This window comes from Pelodiscus sinensis, chromosome 20, assembly GCF_049634645.1.
Source record: "Pelodiscus sinensis isolate JC-2024 chromosome 20, ASM4963464v1, whole genome shotgun sequence".
Lineage (NCBI taxonomy): Eukaryota > Metazoa > Chordata > Testudines > Trionychidae > Pelodiscus > Pelodiscus sinensis.
In genome coordinates, this window is record NC_134730.1 from 13,682,781 (window position 1) to 13,702,718 (window position 19,938).

At 49.7% G+C, this 19,938-nt stretch overlaps 2 protein-coding genes across 6 annotated transcripts in view; both read left to right on the top strand.

Annotated features, from left to right (window-relative positions):
• LOC102456325 (CMRF35-like molecule 5) overlaps positions 1-19,938 on the top strand; it is a 139,986-nt gene that overhangs the window by 114,072 nt on the left and 5,976 nt on the right. The gene's annotated exons all lie outside the window — the stretch shown is intronic.
• Positions 1,828-18,778, top strand: LOC142819110 (CMRF35-like molecule 6). Of its 5 annotated transcripts, none has more exons than XR_012896858.1 (5): positions 1,828-2,571; positions 5,001-5,145; positions 5,564-5,692; positions 7,343-7,516; positions 8,974-9,992. XR_012896858.1 is itself a non-coding variant. In XM_075903727.1 (4 exons), the coding sequence occupies exons 1-4, from the start codon at positions 2,076-2,078 to the stop codon at positions 17,836-17,838; spliced, it is 798 nt and encodes a 265-aa protein (XP_075759842.1). In that variant the 5' UTR covers positions 1,828-2,075; the 3' UTR covers positions 17,839-18,027. The 5 variants fall into 5 exon arrangements, 3 of the variants coding, with proteins under 3 accessions (XP_075759842.1, XP_075759843.1, XP_075759841.1); XR_012896859.1 differs by having other exon boundaries at positions 8,978-9,992; XM_075903727.1 differs by lacking the exons at positions 7,343-7,516; positions 8,974-9,992 and adding an exon at positions 17,811-18,027.

The following is a 19,938-nucleotide window of genomic DNA, read 5'->3' on the forward strand; positions in this document are numbered from 1 at the left end:
CACTGTCATTAGTATATTCTCTGCCGGCAAAACCCTGCGGTGTAGATGTAGCCATAGTGAAACACCCACCTATTCAAAGGGAAGTGGGCAGCTGAGAGAGCTAGAAACTTCCCATTACAGAACTGGTCCCTGGGTCTGCAGGTTTCACCTTCCACTGGTCTGAAAGGAGGGTCCCAGCCATCTTACAGAAACCTGGGAGCAGAGGTTGCAGGTTTCCTAGGGAGCAGAGGTTGCAGGTTTGTGGAAATGTTGGTGATGCCTAGACCATCTTGTGCACCCCTCCCCCACTCAAACTCCCTCCCTCCCACCTGCCTAAGGCTCTTGGCCCAAACTTTGCTGGAGGCCCAGGCCCAAACTTTGCTGGAGCAGAACCCCCAGGCCAAGAATGTTGTTGGGGTCTGGGCACCACAGGTCCATATAACCCACTGTCTCTACCAGAGAGAGAGAGTCGTGTGCAGAGGAAACCGGGGACTTTGGATGGTCCCTGTTTTGATTTGGATTCTTTTCCCAGAGGAGGATACGGGCGCTGTGAGGATTGCTGGTAGAGGTGGGGTGAGGTGGAACCAGGAGGATCTGGTTGGAATGGGCAGGGGGAGGAGCCATCATGTGGTCTTAGGAAGGACTGAGAAAAGGTGAGCAGCCCAACACCACAACAGCGGCCCGGTGGGACTAGGGGAGGCGGGTGGGGATTGCGGAGGAGGAGCAGCGTTACCAATGGTGCGACCATCAGACCAGCCACCAACTGGGGATGGGTTACTAGCAATTTCAAGAAATATTATTCACATCAAACTTTTAGAGCAGCTCTGGAGATGAACATGTAAAGAGAATAGGGGATACTATATTGTAAACCCTACTGAAACCTTGCTATCAGGGACATAGTGAAGTACTTGATAACTGATACAAGCGGGGGTTTTGGGATGTGCGTTGTCTACTGAATATTTTTAAGTGACATTCAAAGGCAGTTTTTTTAAATAAAATAATCAAACAATAACTGTAGCAAAAGTGAATCAAAAATACCAATTTGGAGCCTAATATTATAAATACTTGCCCATCCTTCATATTCATGATTTATCCAACCAATTTACATTAAGGCTGAGTCCCTATGAAACCAGCCCGAGGGCCCTTGTGCTTAACCTGAAGCACAGAAGTAAACCTTTCAGGATGGAGGTGTTGCTCTTTTCCTATCCCTTGTCTAGATTAGCATTTATAGATACTATGTGAAATCAAACAAACTAGCTCAGACTCATTAACACCTTCTAAACTGTGTTTTACAAATTGTCAAACTAGTCCGGTTTATATCGATGAGCTCTCCTGGCATGTTGCACGTTTGGCATTCTCTGGAGAACAGCAATCAAACCAGGAGCCTGAACTGGAAAACCAAAACTGACATTTTAGGTGGAAAAGAAAACGAGTATTTCATTTTCAAAAGTCGGTATGAAATTGAACTTGTCCTGTCACTATCCCCAATTAAAAAATCCAAATATTTTGTTGAAGCAGAATGTTTGCTGTAGGAAATGTTCCTACTGGAAATCTTAGAAGTCAAAACTATAATTCACTGTGGCGTCCTCTCTCAGCCTCTCTGCCCCACCAGAGTGGGGCAAAGAGACATGAGTGCCAATGAGAATCAAGATAGAAATGTAGCGTGTTAGTCTGGTGTAGCTGAAACAAAATGCAGGACTATGTAGCACTTTAAAGACTAACAAGATGGACCCCCCCCCCATCCCTCTTCTGTTCTGAAATTATTTTTGTCCTTTTCATATATGTTCATTTTTTTTAAAATTGTACCCTTTGGTGTATATGGTTGTAACTATTTTCTTCCACTATTTGATCTGAGGAAGTGGGTCTGGCCCACGAAAGCTCATCACCTAATAAACCATCTTGTTAGTCTTTAAAGTGCTACATTGTCCTGTAATGAGAATCAAGACTCATTTCGAGGCCCCTCTTTTACACGGATTCATTAACCTGCTGAGAGCAGAGCTGCCCGCACCTGCTCCCAGCCAGGCCCAGGGGAGAGTGGCACTTGCTCTCCTTCCCATGGCACAGCGTTAAGGTGTCAGGTTTTTGGACGGGTAACCATGGAAACCCAGATGCTGCAGACACTGACCCCCTGCCTGTCCTTCCAGACACTGAAGCATCACCCCCTCTCCGGGCACTGGGGACATGGCATTGCTGCTGGCAGCCGGAAGGGTGCCCATGTCTCACTGTCTCTGTCTCTCGCAGGCTGCTGGGCAGTGACGGGCCCCGGGTCAGTGCGCGGCCGCCCGGGTGGGTCGGTGACTGTGGAGTGCGGGTATGAGAAGGGCTACGAGGATTATTCGAAGTTCTGGTGCCGGGAAGGAATTTGGCGAGAAACGAGGCTCTGTTCCGACGGTCACTTAGTTGAGACCACAGAGCGGGAGACCGAGGTGACTCGGGGCAGATTCTCCATCCGAGACAATCGCACCCAGCGCGTGTTCACTGTGACCGTGGAGAACCTGACACTGGCCGACGCCGGCAAGTACCAGTGCGGGGTAGAGAGGGCTCTGCTGCAGACTGATCTCAGGCACACGGTGTCAGTCTCCGTCTCCCCAGGTAAATCCCTGCGCTGCCCCCGCCAGTGTCAGGGCTGCCGGGGTCGGGCGCGGCCGGCGCTGCCTTGGGGCGGCAGGAGGGTGAAGGGCAGATCTGCTGTGACCCAGACCCCACAGCCCCCCCGCTCAGGGGCCGGGCCCAGTGCTGTGAGGGCTCAGAGGGAGGGCGCTGCCCCTGCTACATCCAACCATCGAGCCCCCCCGCTGCGCCCCACAGCACCTTTGCTCAGCGCTGCCCAGTCCCTGCCAGCCCCACAGCGCCCCCTTGGGACAACGGCTGGTCACTCCCACTACTGAGGTCCCTGGGCTCAGCCCCCGCCAGTCACTGGCTGAGCCGAGACAAGGTGCGGGCGTTTCCACAGGGAGCACAACTGGGCAGGGGCACAGCCCTGATGCATAAGGCAGGAGAAAGGATGCGAGAGAAAGAGGGAAGGGGAGGCGCAGGGTAGATAGAACAGGAGGAGAGGTGGCAGCTCCTCCATACCCATCCGCCCCTTACTGTACCCAGGTATCCCAAATATTTAGCGGGTGGGGATGGAGGAAGGATGCAGCCAAGAGCAGCAGAGACCTCAGTTTAAGTTTCATCATGAAGAAATGTTTTGCCGCTTCCCGACAGAGAAAACAGAAACCTGCCCTGAGTAACCAGAACAGAGATCAAGAGACTCTTTTGTTTTTAAAATGATTTTAGACTTTCCAAGAGCTTTGGGGGGCATATTTGTAAATTGCAAATTATGAACAAATGTAAGGAAAGTTGTTTACATTTCTAAACTGTTATTCATTCTCATATTTAAGCTTTGACTAAGGTTTGTTTGTTTTTTCCAGCTGAGATCTCCTTTGGCCTGAGCTTTGATAACTTCTGTATTTTAGCAACGTTTAGTTCCATCTTCTCCTTCCATGTTTCAGCAATCCCACCTTAGCTACATTTTTTACAGTTAAAAAGTGTAAATGGGATTGTTCTTGTACCTATTGCAACCATCACAATTCATTGTTTACTGGCTCATTTGTTAGGAAGCCCCCATTTCTTTCAGAATGACTGTAAGACCTCCTGTGTTGTGTGTGGTGACAAATCACATAGTGTAGGGCTGGTCAATAAGCAGATTGCTGGGCAAAGACAGGACAGGACATTGGCACTTAGGGTCAGCCATCGTTATAAAGATGTGGGGGTAAAAGTGCTGCTGTACCAGCTCTTTTTATTCTTTGAGATTGGGAAAGGGCTGTGTTAGCATTCTTTCTTCCATAACGTGTGTGTGTGTGTGTGTGTGTGTGTGTGAGTGTGAGTGTGTGTATGTTAGTAACTGATAGGTGCAATGGTAGCACTCATATGAACAAGCACACATGGCCTCAATCTTGAGGCACAAGACAAAACTTAGTCCACTCATGGATGGAAAATCTTAGAAGGAACACTGGGCCAGCTGCCCCCCTTTGCTCCGGCTGGAGCCAGGGCACGGTGAGGCTCACCCTGCTGGGGCACCCTTGGTGGGTGGAACGCTGCTGTGAACAGGGCAGGATGCGTGATGGTGGAGAGCTTCCCCCCTTTGCTCCGTGGGGGCACTGGTAGATAATGTGCAGTCACAGGTGAGGCATGGTGAATAGAGGACAAAATGTATAATTATAAATACTTGGTTTTAGGTGTATCTAGTATAAATGAAAAACAGACGGTTTATTCTACAACAGTATCTTGGGGTAGATCTTGGGTTGCAGGTAAACTCAAAAAGTGATTTTGGGATGAAAAAGGTTGGTGACCACTGCACTAGACTATGAAATGAATCGAGTGAGTGTTGCTGGTGCAGCTGATAGTGGAGCCTACGAACACCTGCCCCATTTAACACACACCTGACAAGTAGAGATGTTAAAATGTGTTTAATTAAGTGACTGTGTAACAGCTGAGAATTTCAACGATTGGGGGCAGGGCAGCAGTCGGCTCCCCAGGGCCCAGTGCATACAGGGAGAGGATATTAAGCTAGTTCCTGCACGTACTGGGAGCCTGCATGTAACTGTGCACATGGTTACACTTTCATATTCCTACTAATAAGATGCACATTTGTCATTTGCTACTGTCAGCCACACATGCATGCACGGCCTGCCCACAATTGGAGTCAAGATAAAGCTCTCACTGTTCAAGAGCAGGGACAAGACACCCTACCAAGTGCTACAGATGGCTGGGTACAAATGCCCTGAAGCTAACATAGTCCAGGGAGTTTTTAACAGAGCTACATGCACTGGAAGGCCTCATTGTCTTCAGCTGTGCTCCAGTTATCCGAGGCAGGTTTCTGTTTTATCGGCATGAAAGTGGCAAAAACTTACGGGTGAATGTTCTGAGAAAGCAGAACTTTCGGGTGAATGTTCTGAGCTTCATGAACAATCAGATTGTGCCAAACATGGGTGGCTGGGTGGATTTGTAAAGTGGGCTGGCTCTGTCGTTATCTACAGATGTTTCTCCCAGAAGCCCAATTACAGATGTTCCACCCCAAAGCCCAACTATAGAGACACTACAAATAACAAAGCAGCCAGATTCACCTTCTCCAACAACGACTGAATCTACTTTTTCCGCTAGCGCAGACACCACCCCTACACGGTGAGTGGCACCGCCCCCGCCCCTTGTCTGTCTGGCCACTTCTCCCAGTGCACAGGCAGGATCCAAAGAGGAGTGACATCCTGGGTGATAACGTCCCATAGAAAAAGGAACGTTGCTTTTCTCAGCAAGAACCTGGAGGTGAATATGTAGGGAAATGGCCACTCTAGATGCAGAGTAGCTCTGGCCGGGGGCTGTCTGGGTCCTGTCGCATGAGACTGTAGAACAGCACGAATGAATCCCATACGGAGATGCTGGGATTCCATATCAGGGCAGGGAGGGGAGCTGGGCTGGGTGTTGCATTTCTGTAGTGAAATTCTGGGCACGTCTTCAGCCTGAGAGCCACCGCAGAATGTTTTATTGGAGGCGTCTGGTGAAATCTACAGAAGTTCAGTGTTTTTATTGTATTTCCGCTGCACAGATTCACCATCCTTATCCTGCTCTTGGGCTTATCGAAGGGCCTCGTTTTCCTGGGCATAGTCTGTGCTGCCACCTGGGGGAGCGTGCGGGACCGGAAAAGCCGCAGGGAGATGGTGTCCAGACGGACACGGTAAGAACATGCTACACCCACACTGTGGGGTGACACTCCATTGGGGTGCTCAATCCTAGCTGTACTGTGACATAAGTAATGCGCCGTGAATTGTTCAATTGCCGGAATGGGAGGCAGTGGGGGGAGGGGATCATGACATATAGGCTCCGTCTAGACAGGCCCCTTCTTCGGAAGAGGCGTGCTAATTTCTAACTTTGGAATAGGGAAATCCGTGGGGGATTTAAATATCCCCTGCGGGATTTAAATAAACATGGCCTCCGCTTTTTTTCCGGCTTGGGGAAAAGCCGTAAAAGAGCATCCATACTGGCGCGATCCTCCAGAATAAAGCCCTTTTCCGGAGGATCTCTTATTCCTACTTCAAGAGATCCTCCGGAAAAGGGCTTTATTCTGGAGGATCGCGTCAGTCTGGACGCTCTTTTCCGGCTTTTCCCCAAGCCGGAAAAAAAGCGGAGGCCATGTTTATTTAAATCCCGCGGGGGATATTTAAATTCCCCGCGGATTTCCCTATTCCAAAGTTAGAAATTAGCACGCCTCTTCCGAAGAAGGGGCCAGTGTAGACACAGCCATAGTGACAGACCAATTTACAATGTCCCTTCCATTCTCCCTCCTGCTTCAGAGATGGAGGAAACAGTCAGATCCACTGGTGCGGAGTATTTCCAGTGGTACATCAGACTAGGCATGGACAGGAGAGATGTAAGGGGTGCTGTAGTACCCCACATTTTGGACGTACCCAGCCTGCACTCTCATTCTCCAGTGTCTTGGCCTCCCACGGTCCTGCTAGCCAGTAGGCCCAGATGTGAGCTCCCAGCCACCTGACCCATGTGCAGGATGCCAATTGCTGGGCACAAGGGCCTATCTGATGGGCCCACTTGGCTCCTGGCAGCCAGCCTCAGCACTAGGAGGCAGTACAGGATGCTTACAGCAGCAGGGGAGGGTGCAGCTCTGTTCCCCAGCTCAAAAACTCGTTCAGCATCATTTTACAACAGCACAACCAAGCTGCCAGGTTCATGGCGGGAAGTGGAGCCAACAATCCACCCCTTCCCCTTCATATAGCTCCTATGAGCATATCTACACTGCAGGGCAAAACTCAAATTAAGCTACACAACTGCAGCCGTGTCAATTGCTTAGCTGAAGTCGAAATACCTTAATTCGGCTTTTGGTGCTGTCTACACTGCAGGAAGTTGAAGGAAGAGCGCTCTTCCTTCGACTTCTCTTACTCTTCGTGAATTGATGGGTACAGGAGTTGGAATAAGAAATTCTCCAGCTCAAATTAATTTCAAAATAATGGCTTGCTATGTAGGTGAGCTCTTTGTTATTTCGAAATAACATCAGTTATTCTACAATAACTCTGCTGTGTAGACTTAACCTATGTGTCCTGTGGTCTACTGAGTCTGCTTCCTCTCCTGCCTGGCTGCCTCACTTGTGCCCCCTTGTGGCCCTCTGCTGTACTATTATGGCCACATTTTGACAAACCCTTATACATAACTGGGATGAGTTTGAGTGGGAAGAAGGAGCCATCACTGCTCAATATTCCTGATCAGGGAGGGATTCCTAGAACCAGACTCACTCCCTGATGGGAGTGAGCAAAATATTACTGACCTCAAGTCTTTCTCATTCTGTCCTGGGGGGCTTCTATGGGTTTTGTTGCAGCTCATGAACTGCCTCTTTGCAAGCAGAAACAGACGTAGCAGAAGAAGGCTGGTTTCCAGCTTTGGGCAAAGCATTCTATGCAAAGAATCTCGTTTTCTTCTCCTCTCAAGTGAAGCTATATCCCCGAGAGTATGGAGTCTGCTGGAGGTGTCTGTCTCTGTTTCCCAGAGTTAGGTTTGTATCGCTTGAGGATCAAAGAGAAATGCCCCCAAGAAGGACAGTTTTGCCAGTGAGACAAAAATTCTATGAAAAACAGGTAAAAAAGCCCTTGTCCTAAAAGAAAAGGATTGGAGAGCCTAGAGCCAAATCCCTGGTGTAAGCAAGCGTAACTCCACCAAGTCTACCTTTATACTACCAAGTTTTGTCAGCAAACTGCCTTTTTGCAACCAAACAGTGAGAGCGTGCACCCCGCTAGGTGAGATTGTCAGGAAAAATGCCCATTTTCAGTGACACCTTCCACCCTGTGGGAGAGTATTTTCTCTTCCCTTAATCATGGACAAAGAGCCAGTGTGGATCCTGCTGTTTGTTTTATTGCCACAATTGGCTTCCACCAGTATCCCACAATGCCTGCCCTGCTTGCTGTGCTCAGGGTCTGGAGCTCTGCTGCCCAACAGGTGAGCTCCCCTCCCCTTTCAGAGCTCTGGGACGTACCTGGCAGCTGAGTGAGCTACTCATTGGACTGCTCCTGTTCTGCCCTGCACTAGAAACACAGCAGCTGGCAGACTGCTGCTACAGCGGGAGGGGCACTTGCGGCTGTGCTGCTTTGACATTTCTCAGCTGGGAGAGCTCAGGGCTGCTCCCACCAGCTGAGGATGCTCCGGGAGAACTGGGAGGGAATCCCAAGATATGCAGAGATCAGCTCTGCCATCCCACCGCACTGCACCATGGGATCTATACCCAGACCCACCCCGTCCATCGGATGGCTCCATGCGTCCGCTCTAGATCCCTACTTTGTATGACCCAGCAGTAGGTGCCTCTGCCTGGGTCTGGCAGCAGGGGTGACCCACACATTCACCGCAGTGGCAGGAGCCATGGAAAGCAGAGTGATACTCCAGCGTGTTCCACTCCACCACCATCGCCCAGCCCTGTTGCCTCCCCTTGATAGGTGCCCCCGTATTCCCCAGGTTGTGTAACTCAGGGGATGGTTTTCAAAGGAGGGGACCAATGGGAGTTCAAAGTGCAGGACGGGTGAAACAGGAGCAGGAAAAGATGAGTCAGGGGCAGGGCAAGGGTGGGGCTTAGGGAAGGGGGTGAAATGGGAGCAAGGCCCAAAGCAGGAGGGGTTGCCCCAGGCCCTGCATCTGCCTGGAGAAGGCCCGGTGCATACCCACCATGCATTGCTCACGCCGTCAATGATGATACCCCCAGCGGGGACATGATCTGTTGACAGGGGGAGCAAATGTGAACACTGTGTGGCCATTTCTGTTTTGTCCATGTTTGGGTGTAGAACATTTTGTCGACTGAACTTGGTAGAATAGACATAGACTCCGTCAGTGATGCAAATCACAGGATCAGAGTCAGCAATAACACAGGCTGCCCCAAATGAACTATCCTCCCCTCATACAATCTACTTCAGCTAGGCAAATAGCATAGCTGAAGTCTATGTACTCATTGCGGCATCTTGCATCCAGTTAGGTTGGCAATGGCTGCTCTCCCATCAATGCCAACTACTCTCCTCATCCTGGTGGAATACGGCATCGATGGGAGCACACGAAGATTGATTTATCACGTTTTCAACAGATGTGAGAAATCGGTGGCCCAATGAATCAATCTCTGCAGCGTTCATCCTTGGTGTAGCGGAGACAAGGCCATAGAGACATGAGATCAAGTAAAGGAATTGCCACCAGGTGTTCTCCAGTGGAATCCCCTCTCTCCCTCAAACCCAACTGCCCCAGACTTGTTAATCTCACAAAGCCATGTCATTTCTCAGGATTCTGGGGAAGTGGAGTTTACTTAGAGCTGGAATTTGTGCCTCAAGGGCGGGATGATGCTAATTGGAGTCACATTTTCTCCTAACATGAAGACATTTAGGAAAGAAAACAGGCCCAACTGCAGACATAGATTTCCACCCAGCTTGGGTCCCAGTTGTCCATTTGTTTCCCCCACCCCACACCCTCTCTGGCACAAGCCACAGTGCCCACAGACACCCCTAGATATTATACCTGGCTCTGGCTGCTGCTGGTGTTACCTGACAGAAGGTTTATATGTGTTTGGATAAGTACATACAATATTTTATCTTTAATCACTGAAACATTACAATGACCAAAATTGTACCATTCTGAGTGGCAGTCCATGTCAGACTGTTCTGAGCAAGAACATGGACAAAGCATGAATTGACTATCTACTTGTAAAAGATGAAGCTAGTAGAAAAGTGTTATTTGGCTAATAAGCAATGTGTGACTGTTTGCAGTATGGGAAGATTGTGGTCTAGACAGGAACTAGCTATAAAAATCAGTGTGTTATCTGATCTGTTAACCAGCAGTATTTACTGTAGGAATGTATCTAAGCTGATTCATGATTCTGTACAGTGAATGTGAGATACATCCTATGCCTGTCCCCTCCAGCTGAGCCTGATCAGCTCAGGTGTGGTTTGATTTTATGCTAATAAAGAAATGTCAGTGATGCATTTGGAGTCAAACTGAGTCCAAACTGAATTTGGAGGCAAACTTGGGCTGGACATAGTTTGCCACTGGCAGGTCACCAGATGTTTTATCTAAGTATCCACGGACACGCAGGAAAATGAAGAGTCTGGCGGCCTGCCAGGTCTAACCCTGGAGAACTGTGTGCAGTCTCTGAGCCGCTTTTTGCTCAACCCTGTCTTGAAGGCTACTCAGGGAAGAAGGTCTCAGAAGCCGCCACAACAGCTCCTTGCTCCCTTTCTTCTCCATTTCCCTTCCGGTTTGGCAAGAGTGTGGAAGGGGCAATAGGAGAACGGAGTGAAAGGTCCTGAGACACCCGGCAGGGAACATGAAATGTTCGGGTTTCAGAAAAACTGAAGGATCTACCACGTCCAGCAGGAAACGTGTGAGTGGCCCAGAGGGAGGCCATGGGCTGTGGAGGCATTTTAAAGAAAAGAGACAACAGCTTTATGGAGAAAGGAGCGTTTCTGTGGGCGATGCAGCTGCCCTTCCCTGGGGTGATTTCTGACTCAGTCACTTCCATCCTTTCACACACCCAGCAGGAGGAAGGAAAGAGGCTAGGTTAGGGTGAGCATGTGGTATATTCCAGCCTCCATATCTGGAGATTTTCCTGTTTCTCCTTCCCCTCTTGCAGTTTCTATATTTCCTCTTGTGCCCTCTTACCTTCCCTCCCAGTCCTCATGTCTACCTCATGCACCACTAGGGGGAGCTCCTCCCCTCCCCCCACAAAACCAAGCACCTGCATTAACCCCACAGTGAGCGCGTGTCTACACTGGGAAGTTATTTTGAAATAACAAGATGAGTGTCCACACTACCAAGCCTGTTATTTCGAAATACAGGCAGTCCCCGGATTTCATGGATCCAACTTACATCAGATCCCTACTTACAAACGGGGTGAGGCAACCCCGCAACAGCTGCTTTCCCCCCCCCCCCCCAGCAGACCAGGGAGACACGAAGCTAGCGCCCCCCCAGCAGATCAGGGAGACACAGAGCAGCTTTTCTCAGTAGACACCTCAGCTTGAGAATAAAGGAGTGAGGGAAGTGAGGTGTGGGAGAATAAAACTGAGCTCTGGAGAAATGTTTGGCTAGAGTTTCCCCTACAATATGTACCAGTTCCGACTTACATACAAATTCAACTTAAGAACAAACCTACAGTCCCTATCTTGTGTGTAACCCGGGGACTGCCTGTAATAACTCCTGCCTGTGAAGAGAAATAAGCTTATTTCAAAATAGTTATTTCGGAAGTTATTATTTTGAAATAACTTGGTAGTGTAGAGAGGAAGCTGGAAGGAGAGAGAGGGGAATCGCTCCTTCTCCCTACTTGGCCCACAGGCACTCAACTCTCCTTTAAACTCAGCACCCATAGCACCTTCATGCTAATCCCCTGCCTGCACCACTCCCGCCAGATCCACTTGGTTGCCTGCAATGTTACCAGCTCTTGTGATTTTAGTGTGAGTTGTACGCTGATCGGTGCTTTGTTTAAAGCCCCAGCTACTGGATTATCAGAATTATGGGTGGAGCTGAGCTTTCCTTAGAAAAAGTTTCCAGGCAGCAGAGTAAAGTTTAAAAGACAAGCCAAGTGCACCCTCCGGTTTCAAGCAACAGAAGATTTTTTAAAGATTTTTAAAAATACAGCGTTTAAAAAGGCATCTGTAAATAATCAAACACTCTCAAGATTTGAAAGCTAAGCTCGTGGTTGCTGCAGACTGACATGTGACTTCTGGATGCTTGTGCGGGGACAACCTCAGAGCTGCCCTAGGCAATAATAAGGGGTGGAGACTCCCCAACAGCCGAAGGCTCAGTGGGTATGTTTCCATCAGCGGTTCTCAATCTATTTACCACTGTGGCTGCACATGCAGCTCTCTGCGAGTGATGTGAGCCACATGCACCCACTAGATAAGCTACGTGTATGGCTATGAGGATGTCATACAACCCCGGCATTGTGCTGATTGGGCCACAAGCAACCCACAGACTGAGAACCACTGTTTATACTGGAAATAAAAACCTGTAGCTGGTCTGTGCCCGCTAGGGTCGCCAGGTATCTGGTACTGAAATTGAGAAAATATTGCTTTTTCCTGCTTGGCGCCAGATGGACAGGTGGCGGGGGTGGGGGAAGGGGTAGGGGAGCGGCTTAACAATTAAAGGGGCTGTGACTGCTTTCAACAAAAATTTTTGGGCACTTTTTTGTGGGGGGAGGGTCCAGTATTTTTGGTGAAACCATTTGGCAACCCTAGTGCCAGCTGACTTTGGCTCACAGGGCCCAGGCTAAGGGCCTGTAACTGCAGCTCTAGAGTTCAGGCTTGGCCTTCAGCCAGAGTTCTAGGACTCTACAAGACGGGAGGGTCCCAGCATGTCTACCTTGCAATTACACACCCTGGAGTCCAGGCCCCTTAGCTTAGGCAGCTGGCACAGGGCAGCCGCAGGTGTCTAAGGGCACTTGGTGACCCAGCCTTAGGCTGTGTAGTAATGAGCAACATTGTTCAGGGCTCTGCCATCAGCCAATCTGTGTAGTTGGGTCAAAGCTTTTTTATCAGCCTCTGCTAAGAGTCACATTCACGCTGTGACCCGCTCCCCTTAATGTGAACAGTAAACACCTCCATGGGGAATGGATGTCGAGCAACTTCCTCACCTGGTGAAACACCCGCCTCTTCAAAGGGAAGTGGGCAGCTCGGCGAGGTAGAAACTTCCCATTACAGAACTGGCTCCTGCGCCTGCAGGTTTGCCCTTCGACTGGTCTGAAAGGAGGGCCCCAGAGAACACAAGGGCTCACAGGAGCCTGGCGTTCTCAGGGAGCAGAGGTGACATGTTTGACATTTTTGGTGGTGCCCAGACCACGTCCAGCACCGCTCCCTAAGGCTCTGGGAGGGAACTTGAGTGCTCCTGCAGGCTCTGGGCTCGGGCAGGGGATTGATGTGCAGGGTACAGGCTCTGGGAGGGAGTTTGGGTGCAGGAGCAGAGAGGGGTTAAGCTCCAGCAGGGATTGGGGGAAAGATGGAGTGTGCAGGGGAAGGGGCAGCATTAACCTGGGGCTCCCTGCTCTGGCAGTGGCAGTGGGCCCTTTTAAATTGCCCAGGGGTAGCAATCTGTGGGGGAAAGACATTGGGGAAGGTGTATGGGGGTGGCAGGCAGGCCTGTGGGAGAGACAGAGCCCCAAACTTTGCTGGAACAGGGCCCCCAGGCCAAGAATGTTCATGGGATCTGGGCACCATCGGTCCACATAACTCTGTGCCCCTGCCCAGGAGGGAGTCATGTGCAGAGGAAACCTGGGCCATTGGAGGATCCCTGTTTCGATTTGAATTCTCTTCCCAGGGGAGAAGGGTGTGGGCGCTGTGAGGGTTGCTGGAAGTTCACTGCTTGCACAGTTTACAAGCTCTGCCAACTTCCACAGCAGAGCTGGGAAGCCCCAGGTAGGCTCTTGCAGTGGCTGCAGCCTACCACAGAGCTTAGCAACTGGGCAGGGAAGTGAAGACTTGAAATCTGCACCTGTGGTGAAGATACTGTGGGTACTAGGTTTGTGGTGGTGGTTCGCTCCAAGGGCTTGTGTGCACTGGCAAGTTTTGCTGTAACTTTCCAGCTCAGGGGGGTGAAAACGCACTCACAGTCACACACACGCAGCCTGAGTGCAGAAAGTTGCGGTGCCCTAAGGCGCCAGTGCATATGGTGCTGCAGTGCTGAGTCCTCGGCATGGCCTGGAGAACAAGGCTTGGGGCCTGGGTCCCACCCCACGAGACAAAGACACAGAGGAGCACCACAGAGGGCACAGGGTGATTGATATTAACCAGAAACCAGAGGGGACAGAAAGGGAGAGCCGGAGGGCTCTGGAGATGAGGAACACAAAGAGAGAGCAGGGGGCAATGGCTGCAGAGTCAGCACCAAGCAGCAGGACCTGAGGGGTGGCAGCTGGTAAAGGTGGGGTGAGGTGGAACCAGGAGGGTCTGTTTGGAATGGGCTGGGGGAGGGGCCATCAAGTGGCCTGGGGAAGGACTGAGAAGAAGAGAGCACCCAACACCAAGCTACACGCGGCACGAACTAGGTAGTTCGAACTAGGCTTCCTAGTTTGAACTACCGTTACTCCTCGTCTGCGCTAGAATGAGGAGTAACGTGGAATGAGGAGTAACGGTAGTTCGAACTAGGAAGCCTAGTTCGAACTACCTAGTTCGTGCCGCATGTAGCTGCGCGGCACGGGGTTTGAACGAGCGGGGATTTAAAAATGGCGGCGCCCCGCTTATGCAAATGAAGTCCGGGAAATTCAAATCCCGGGCTTCATTTGCAATTGCGGTATGCCTACATTACCCCGCTAGTTCGAACTAGGAGGGTAGTGTAGACATACCCAGGGAGAGGAGGAGACGGGATGAAAGAGGAAGAGAGGTGGGAGGAGCAGGATAGACAGAGCAGGAGGGGAGGTGGCAGCTGCCAGTCTCCATCCCCATCCCCCCTTTACTGTAGCCAGGTATCCCAAATATTTTGAGGGGTGGCGTTGGGGGAAGGGTGCAGCCAACAGCAGCAGAGACCTCAGTTCAAGTTTTGCCACCTCTTTGCAAATGAAACAGAAACCTGCCCTGAATAAACTCAATGGAATTCAGGACACTGAGGCCTTCCAGGGCAGCTTTTTTTAAAAACTCACTTAAAATGAAAGTGCTCCTGCAAGCAACTGACATCTCTTGCCCCTTATTCCAGCGCAGTGCAGGGGAGCAGTTTTCTTTTCCAAAGGTTCCTATGCTGAGATTATTGGTGCAAAAAAATTCTCATTTGGACTCAGAGTGAGGGTTGTTACATTGTGATGAAATGTGCTTTATTTACGATGTGGGCAGTGTCATGTCAGTGACGTTCAGACGTGTCCCTTTTCTCGATTTTCACTGACTGTGATTTGCAATAGCTGTGACGGGTAAGTGATTTTTTGTCACTTGGTGATTTTTCCTGTTTTCAGGGAAGGAAGGTTTTTTTTATTCCTAAAATTCTCAGTGTTTTTACGCCTTCATCTTCCCTCCTGTGATTAAATGAAGACAGAGCCATGTGTGGCTTTGTTTAAATAACTGAGCTGGGAGGTATCACTAAATTATGAACTGAATGGAGTGAGTGATGCTGACCCAGCTGACAATGGAGCCTACAAACACCTTTTACAGCACATCTAACAAGATGCACATGCATTATTTGGCATGCCCAGCCTGCCTGTAATAGGAGTCAAGCAGGGACAATCCACCCTGCCAAGTGCTATCCAGATGGCTGGAAACAAAAGTTGATAGAGCCCAGGGAGTATTTAGAAGAGCTACCTTCACTTGAAGGCTTCATTGTCTTGATCCACCTTCTGGTTATTCAGGAAGGTTTCTGTTTTATCTGCAAAGAGAAGGCAAAAAATTTCTTAAGCGTGAAACTTAAGCCTGAAGGTTCTGACCCTGCAGGAACTTCATAAACAATCAGACGTGCGCCAAACATTTTGGGCAGAATAGATTTGTTAAGCAGCCTGGATGTCTGTTTGCATCTACAGCTGCTTCTTCCCCAATCTCAACTGCAGGAACGACAAAGCAGCCGGATTCGCCTTCCTCCACAAACACTGCATCCAGCTTCTCTTCTAGCGCAGACACCAATTCTGCACAGTGAGTACCACTGCTCCTGCCCGTGTCTCTCTGGCCACTGCTCCCAATGCCCAGACAGGATCCATCTGCCGAGGCACAAAGAGCAGTGATGTCCTGGGTGATAACGTCCCATGGAAAAAGGAACATCGCTTTTCTTAGCACGAACCAGGAGGTTCAGTGGGGCTGGACCCATACCTAGGGAAATGGCCATTCTAGACACAGAGTAGCTCTGGCCGGGGGCTGTCCGGGTCCTGTCACATGAGGTTATAGAACAGCAAGAATGAATCCCCTAGGGAGGTGCTGAGGTTCCATATAAAGGCAGGGAGGGGAACTGGGCTCGGTGTGTTGCATCTTCTACAATGAAATTCTGGACACATCTTCAGCCTGAGAGCCACCCTGGAATGTTTTATTGGAGGCGTCCGGTCAAATCTACAGAGTTTTAGTGTTTCTATTGTATTTCCACTAAAATTGTCTATCATAATTTATGTATTGTTTGTCTTTAAAAATTCTCTAATAAACGTCAATCTGTTTTGTGGGCATTAATCCTTTGGCGAAGTGTCTGAGATGTTTGTCCAATGTACATAGCAGACGGACACTTTCGGCGCATGATAGCATAGATTATATTTCTGGATGCGCAGGAATATGTGTTCTTGATCTTATAACTCACTTGGTTAGGTCCAATAATGGTATCAGCAGAATGAATATGTGGACAAAGCTGGCAATGGGGTTTGTTGCAAGGGAAGGTACCAGGGTTGGTATTAGTGTGGTATATCCTGTGGTGGTTGGTAAGAATCATCTTGAGGTTAGGTGGTTGTCTATAGGAGACTATGGGTCTGTCTCCCAGAGCCTCTTTGAGTATGGTGTTTCTACTGTATTTCCACTGCACAGATTCACCATCCTTATCCTGCTCCTGGGCTTATTGAAGGGCCTCGTCTTCCTATGCATAGTCTGTGCTGCCATCTGGGTGAGGAACCGGAGGACCTGCCAGGAGCTGGTGCCCAGACAGACACAGTGAGACCATGTAACACTCTCACTATGGGGTGACACTCTCCTTTGGCTTGTTCTCCGTCCTCTCTTGAACAACAAGAAAACAATGCCTGTGTACACACTGCAATGCGAATTTGTTGGGGGAAACTCCCAGTTTTGGCAACAACTTCCACCCTTATGAGAGAATTTTTTTCACTTCTCCTGCCTTTATTGGACCCTGCTGTTTGTTTTGTGGACAGAACTGGCTTCCTCCAGTATCCCACAATGCCTGACCTGACTGATGCACTCCGGGTTTGGATCTCTGCCGCCTTGTAGGCATGTCCCCCTCCCCTTTCAAAGCTCTGGCAGCTGAGTGAGCTACTCTTGTTCCAAGAACAAAGAGCAAATCATTGCACTGCTCCTGTTCTGCCCTGCACTAGAAACAGCAGCAGGCAGACTGCTGCTGGAGGGGGAGGGGAAAAGGCTGCAGTGCTGCTTTGACATTCCTCAGCACAGGGAGCTCAGGGCTGTCCTTCCAGCTGAGGAGGCTGCGGGAGAACTAGTAGAGAATCCCAAGATATGCAGAGATCAGCTCTGCCGTCCCACCGCACTGCACCATGGGATCTATACGCAGAGTTATCCTGTCCATAGGATGGTTCAGGGCAGCCGCCCCAGGCCTGTGCTTTGATGGTCCTGTGGTTGTTGCCTCAACCTTGGTCTGGCCACAGGGGTGCCCCCCCCCCCCACTCACCACAGTGGCAGAAGCCACAGGAAACAGAGTGATGTAGCAGCCTGATCCAGGCCCTGCTGCTACCCTGTGTGAGCCCCCTCCTCCCCCAGGAATCCCCCAGGTTGTGTAACTCAGGGGAGGGGGTTCCCAAGAAGGGGACCAATAGGAGTAGAAAGGGCAGGATGGGCAGAACAGGGGCAGGAAAAGATAAGCCATGGGCAGAGAAAGGGCGGGGCTTAGGGAAAGGGGTGCATTGGGAGGAAGGCCTGGAGCAGGAGGGGCCCTGAATCTGCCTGGAGAAAGCCCTGTGCATACCTGCCGTGCATTGCTCAAACTGTCGATGATGCCCCCAGCGTGGACAAGATCTGTTGACAGAGGGAGCAACTGTTTTGTCAATTTTGGGGTGTTGTAAGTTTTGTTGACTTCACTTGCTAGTGTAGACGTAGCCTCTGTCAAGTGACCCAAACCTCAGGGTGAGAGCCAGCTGGGACAGAGGCTGCCCCTGAGTAAGTGGGACTCTACATAGTCATAGGGCCTTGTCTGCCTTCCACCCCCTCCAGCATCCATCTACTTCAGCTACACAAATAATGTAGTGAAGTTCACATACTCACCGTGGCATTTTTCGTCTGGTAAGATTGACTGGGGTTGCATTCCCATCTATGCCGGCCACTCTTCTCATCTTGGTGGAATACCGGTGCCGATGGGGGCACACTCGGAGATTGATTTATCGCGTCTTCAGCAGATGCAAGAAATCGATGGCCCAGTGGAACAATCGCCGCAGTGTCAATTCATTGGTGTAGTGGAGACACGGTCATCGTAACATTAAGTCAAATGAGGAAACTGCCACGAGCTGTCCCCCAGTGGAATTCCCTCTCTCCTTTAATTTCAGCTATCCCAGACCTGTTAACTTTGCAAAGTCATGTAATTTCTCAGGCTTCTGGGGCACATCTACACTATGAAATAAGGTTGAAGCTAATCTGGTCAATTTTTGAGCTCCCAACTTTGCATTTGTACAAGTTTGGTTGTATTTTTAGTTTATGGAAAATGCCCTGGATAGATTATTTCTTTGTGTTTAGATAAGCACACACAATATTTTACCTTTAATTACTGGAACATTACAGTGACCAAAATTGCCATACACTGGATTGTAGTCCGTGTCAGACTGTTCTGGGGAAGGACATGGACAAAGCATGAATTGACAGTAGAATTGTAAATATGTAAAAGATGCAGCTAGTGGAAAAGAGACAGTAGAATTGTAAGCAATGTATGATTGCTTCCAGCATGTGAACAGCTTGTGATCTAGACAGGAATTGGCTACAAAAATTAGTGTGTGATCTGATCTGTTAACGAGTAGTATTTAATGTCAGAGTGTATATAAGCTGATTATTGATTCTGTACAGGGGATGTGTGGTATATCCCATACATGTACCCTCCCTCTGGACTTGAGCCTGATCAGCTCAGGTGTGGTTTGATTTTATGCCAATAAAGAAATGTCAGTGATGCATTCGGAGTCAAGCTGAGTTCTTGTGGGAACCAAGTGGGTCAGGTCCAGGAGCCAGGACGGGCAATAGGCAGCCCATGGGCTGGACACATCTGGCCACTGGCAGGTCACTAGCTACTTTAGTTATCTGAGTATCTGCAGACATGCAGGTAAATTAAGTGTCTGGCGGCCTGCCAGGTCCAATCCTGGAGAACTCTGTCCAGTCCTTGACCTCTTTTCACTCACCCCTGTCTTGGAGGCTACTCAGGGAAGAAGGTCTCAGAAGCTGCCCCAGAAGCTCCTTGATCCCTTTCTGCTCCATTTCCCCCTCTGGTTGGTCAAGTGTGTGGAAGGGGCAAGGGGAGAACAGAGCCAAAGGCTCTGAGACACCCGGCAGGGAACATGAAATGTTCGGGTTTCTGAAAAGCTGAAGGATCTACCACATCCAGCAGGAAATGTGTGACTGGCCCAGACGGAGGCCATGGGCTTTGGAGGCATTTTAAAGAAAAGAGGCAAAAGCTGTCGTGAGAAAGGAGCGATGGCGAGGGTGGCGCAGCTGCCCTTTCCCTGGGACGATTTCTGCTCCTTCCAGCAGAGGAGTTCATGGTTTTCCCTTCATATCCTTTACCTGAGCCATTTCACCCCTCAGCTGGACTCATGGTCACGTCCATCCTTCCACACACAGCAGTAGGAGGGAGAGGCTAAGTTGGGGTGAGCAAGTGGTATAGTCCAATCTCCATACTTGGAGATTTTCCTATATTTCTTCACCCTCCTTGTAATTTCCATATTTCCCCTTGGGTGTGTCTACCCAGCACCCTTACCTCAAAATAAACAACATTATTTGCGCTACACCAATTGCGTAGTTTATTTCGAGGTCATTTCGAAATAAGGCCCTATTCTGAAATGTCCCTTAACCCTCGTGCAATGAGGTTTACAGGGATGTCAGAATGGCGAGCCCATTATATTTCAATATAACAGGTTTGCTCTTAAGATGCTGAATAGGTATCCTGAAATAGCTCCTCAGTGTAGACATAACCCATGTGCCTTGTGGCTTTTTTCCCTGTTCTCATCTCTACCATGTGCACCACTAGGGGGAGTAGTCCCCTCACATCCACTAGCACCTGCATTAACCCCACACTGAGTCAGGATGCCAGAGGGAGGAAAGGGGAGGAATCTTCTCCATCTCCCCACTTGCCCCACAGAAACTC